The sequence below is a fragment of the Geospiza fortis genome, unplaced genomic scaffold (genome assembly GCF_000277835.1).
Source record: "Geospiza fortis unplaced genomic scaffold, GeoFor_1.0 scaffold55, whole genome shotgun sequence".
Classification (NCBI taxonomy): Eukaryota; Metazoa; Chordata; class Aves; order Passeriformes; family Thraupidae; genus Geospiza; species Geospiza fortis.
The window spans coordinates 10,267,841-10,272,497 of NW_005054308.1; the positions used below are offsets into that span (position 1 = coordinate 10,267,841).

Genomic DNA, 4,657 nt, shown 5'->3' on the forward strand with positions numbered 1-4,657 from the left:
TTCCTGCTGTGCCCACCCTGAGCCTGTCCTGAGCCCCCTTTCCATGGGGAAATCCCTGCTGTGCCCACCCTGAGCCTGCCCTGGCCCAGCCTGAGGCCGTTCCCTCTCCTCCTGACCCTGTTCCCTCCGACCGTCTCCTCCTGTCGGGAGTTGTGCAGAGCCAGAAGATTCCCCTGGAGAAGTTCCAGGTTTACATCCAAGAGCCTACCTGGGCTCCTGGCCAAGGCTGACACTGGTCAGGAGCAGGGTGGGGGAACACGGGGTCACTTCTGCACCCCGAAAATGAGAAGCAGGCAATGTTCTTTGCTTTTCTCACACGCTCACCCCTGGTGCTGTGTCCTTCCCTCTGCCCTCAGACCATTTCCACAGGAGCTGCAGGGAGCAGTTTCTCCAGGCGCTGACCCAGCTTCTCCAGATGCTCCCACACCGACCCACCAGTGCTGCGAGGCAGCTGAGCGTGAGGAAGGAAAACCCAGATATTTCCTTACCTAGCTGTCATCCCTTCCAAAGGAAAGTTCCTGGAAATATCAAGATGTCAGGGACTTAGATCAAAGCAGCAGAAGCCATCCACTATCATTCCACACATACAATGACTCAAGACAATATTTCCTCCACAATTTTTATTTTAAATTACAAAGGATGTTGCATACATTGATGAACTTGTATCTGAATAGAAGTGCTAGGGATCAAGGATGACAGAGTAAACAAAGTCAATAGTTTAATTGTGCCTCTTTTCAAAAAAAATAAAACTGCACAACTATTAACCAACATTTAACATTGCAACTCTTAACAGATCATGCTTTGAACAAGGTAAATTTATTTTCTAACAGAGACAAGACTTTCAGTAAGTTTTTCTGAGCTCCAGTTGGAAGTTGATTATAGAATACCAAGGACAGCATTACAATCATGACCCCAAGCATAGGCAGAACAGGATGCCATGTTTTATGTTTTGTTTAAAATGCCTTTTTTTTTTGAATCTGCATGTGCCATCAGCCTTAAGAGTTCACCCAACCACAAATACTGAGCAAGAAGTTTTCCTTATGTAATACTCTGGGAAGATAGGTGATTCCAATCAGAATGTATGAATATCCATCATTATAAGAGAGATTAAAATTAACTTTTTGTACTAGGTTCTGTTTCCTAATCAGAAGATGTTTATAGGGTGGGATGTGCTTTTTCCAACACCAGAAAAGCCAATCCAGTAGTTCTCCTTACAGGAGCTTGTTAAGTCACGCAAATTTGACTTTAAATATACTCAACTAAAAACTACTTTAAACTCCAGAAAAAACTCTTAACAATGATCTAAAAAGTTTGGAATTTGGGTTTTTTTTTTAATGGGGGAAACAAAAAAATGCAAGTGTGGCTTAAAAGAGCTCTGGTTCCACTTTTAGCTCCACAGCTTGTTATAAACACAATAAATTCCGAGTCAGTATTTGCTCCCATGGAAGTTCATGGATGTCTAAGAGGCTGAGGATTATATTCAGAGTGCAAAGACACCTTCTCGAAGCACTGGAGGGAAAACATGGCATATTGTGAAATGCAAGTTGTAGAAAGACAGAGATTTTTGTTTGCTGCAAAGAAGATACAGCCTGAAAGTGCCATCTTTGATTATGACATTGAAGAATCCCAATTTACATTGGGAGATATTCAAGAGTGGTGTTTTCTCAACAGACTAATGCCCTTAATACAGTTACAAGAAGGATCAGTCACTGAGGCAGCAACTGTTTGAAATGTACTTCACACGATCCCTGGGGTAAACAAAATAAACCTCAGCTGTGTGCAAGGCTGTGTCAACAAGCCAAGACCACATCTAGCAGCACACTCCACTAGGTGATTCCAACTGAAGCCTCCAACTTCAAAAGAAAATCAAATCATGCTTAGATGCACTCTTGAAACTCGGGTCTCAAGGCCAAATACAGATCCTGACATTCACGGTCCAGAACTGGGTTGTGCCTCAGCAGAATTTCAGGAAGACGAGCAAGCACGTTTGAGGAGCAGAACTGCTATTTGCTATTTCTGCTGGAGGCAGCTTGGATACAACCCTTGGAAATTCTCCTGATAAAACCTTTTAGGGCTTCTTTAAAAAAAAAAAAAAAAGCTATGTTTAAATGATTTATGGAAAAGCACATCTAGTCATTATAGCTGTGAATAAGCTGTTTCATTAATGCAGGCAAATATTAGATAAATATTGGGGGGTGTCTTTTAAAAATAAACTTTAAGCTGACACCTTTACATTTCCAAAGTGTCAGTTTGCTTTCAGGTTAGTTAAAAGACCTTTCATCCGTTTCAGGTTGGTTTTTTGTTTGTTTGCTTTTTTTAAAAGCCCCAACTTTTCCCTGGCCCTCTTAGTATGGAAAAATGTCAATCTAGAAATTAGGAACTGAACACAGCTGAGCCTGACTCTCACATCAGCTTTACAGCAATACAACTTTATTAAATCACAATGATTTCAACTGGTATGATAAGAAAATCCAGCCCATCCACACGTAAACATAGCTTTAGTAGTAAGTCTCTCTCATCCCAAAAAACAAAAGTACTCACCAAATATCAGTAAATGTGTTCAATAAACCATAAAAGGAAGCGTTAGCAAAAGGGGTTTTGGGTTTAAAAACACCCTTCAAGAGCACCCCCACGTTTTGCAAGGCCATTCAAAAACTGGTCTTCCACAGAAATACAAAAGGACTACTGAGAGAAACTGAAATCAGCCCTGTCCGCACTCGCTCCAGCACACTTAAATCAGCTCTGATTCCACCTCAGAAGCTTTGACGAGTTCAGAGGGAATGAAAAACACTTAGTTCTAGATGTACAAGTAAGGCACAATATAAAGCCACATCATCATCTGTCATGAAGGGAGGGGAAGGACGAGGGTCATACATGGTACAGCAGAACAAGCAGCCCATCGATTCCAAGTGTGGCACCTACGTTCAGACTGACGAGATCTCGACAAGAGCAGTTATGACAGCATGCTTTTAATATGGAAACAAATCCTAGAGAATCCAGTGTATCAGAAAAAGGAAGAGCTTTCTGGTTGTATTAAATCAAAAAATAGATCATTGTTTTTGGATATAGGATTAAAAGTGAATATTCACAATGCCTACACTCAAAAACAAACAAACAAACAAAAAAAAAAAAACCAAAAAACCCAGGATTTTGTTAAGATCCACATACTATGAACACTGAAAATCTTTAGAAAATGGTCTTCTCTAAAGATCACCCCAAAACGCATGCCACAATTGCCAAAAAACAGAACATGTACATTTGTTGGTTTTTATACCCTATAAGATTTTTGTTTGTGATAAGTATACACTAAATGTATATATTTTAATGACACTAGAGGAAGCAGATTGTTACTGGCATTAAAGTACAACCATTTCTAGACGGTTTAAATGCCACAGAGTCCCCTGGTTAAAATGTAAAGCTGCACAGCTTGCCTATGTCACCTTTATGATAAAGTTAAACCAGCAAAAGGTCTTCTCTTTACTCTACATTTTACTGCCAGGTTTTATTTATCTCAAGTATCGCTGCAGCATTCTGACCAGCCCAGAGTTAGCAGCAAGTGGCAGGAATCATATAAAACGCAGTTTCTTTTTTTTTTCTTTTTCCTCTTTTTTTTTTTTAAACAAAGTGCTTTTCTAAGATATACATACATATAAATAGTTACAAAATAAAGTGTCAACATTAAAAAGCTCAACTATTTCAAAGCTTTAACTTAAAATAATACATAGGAAACACTGAAATGCGAGGATATGGAACTCACTAAAGATTCAAAGTCTACTTTGAAATGCGAGACCAAAATCATAGTCTGGTTTTCAGACAAAAATAAAAAGCTATAAAGTTGTGTGTTGCCCAGGATTCCCAGGCAGTAAGAGAAAGGGGGGGGTTTTAAATACCTTGTCAGTTGAATTTGTCCCAGAAGTTTTTACCTGATTTCAAACTGCTCTCTCTCTCCATGTTCAGATGCTGCCTGGCCTGCAGGGCTTGGCTGGAGCACAGGGACAAGCTCTGTGTTCAGCCCTGCTCAGGCACAGCCTGCACCTCACAGGACACATTCTCTATCGGGGTTTTGGGGGCCCTGGGCAGCTCCACAAGAACAAGAGGAATACACCAGACCCACCGTGGAAAGCAGCAGCCAACTCTCACCTCACCTGAACAACAACACCACCACCACAAACGCCTCAAAGGAAAACACCCACATTCCACTCAGATTTTGCAAGCCTTAAGTGGATTTACAGAGTTTTGCCTAAATTGCCCTGGGTATTTGTTCAGTCTCTTGTAGGAAAGACTTTCTGTACAGCTCAGTAGTGGTATTTTGGCCTCCTCCTCCCTTTTGAGTCTTCCAAAGTGTTTAGGTACAAAGGAAGCTGTGAGTGTGGCAGGGCCACCACTTTCACCGGCCACTTTTCCTGCACTGTTACCGATTCAGGCTTTTTTCTCTTATAGTACAATCTTGGATATAAAAATAATCTACTTATAAACAAAAAGTAATCACAGTACAAACAAACTCAGACAAACTAGAAACGAAGTGGAGAAATTCCCCAAAGGGAGTGGGGAGAAAGCCTTCATGGACTTTTGCATTTTTTTTTCAGCAGCTACATTTGAAAATATTTGGTATTTCTATTTTCAGTAAACAGTGTTTTGTAATATTTAAATAGGGAAA

General features: G+C 40.5%; 2 protein-coding genes across 2 annotated transcripts in view; both read right to left on the minus strand.

Annotated features, from left to right (window-relative positions):
* The window catches only part of BNIP1 (BCL2 interacting protein 1), a 5,409-nt gene extending 4,910 nt beyond the window's left edge, over positions 1-499 (minus strand). Inside the window, exon 1 of the mRNA XM_031055218.1 lies at positions 489-499. Coding sequence (XP_030911078.1) covers positions 489-499 — 11 coding nt within the window. The remainder of the gene's footprint in view (positions 1-488) is intronic.
* A 106-nt stretch (positions 500-605) lies between these two features.
* The window catches only part of CREBRF (CREB3 regulatory factor), a 17,284-nt gene continuing 13,232 nt past the window's right edge, over positions 606-4,657 (minus strand). Inside the window, exon 8 of the mRNA XM_005418805.3 lies at positions 606-4,657. This exon is cut by the window's right edge and continues 1,851 nt beyond it. The gene's annotated coding sequence lies outside the window, so the exon portion shown is untranslated.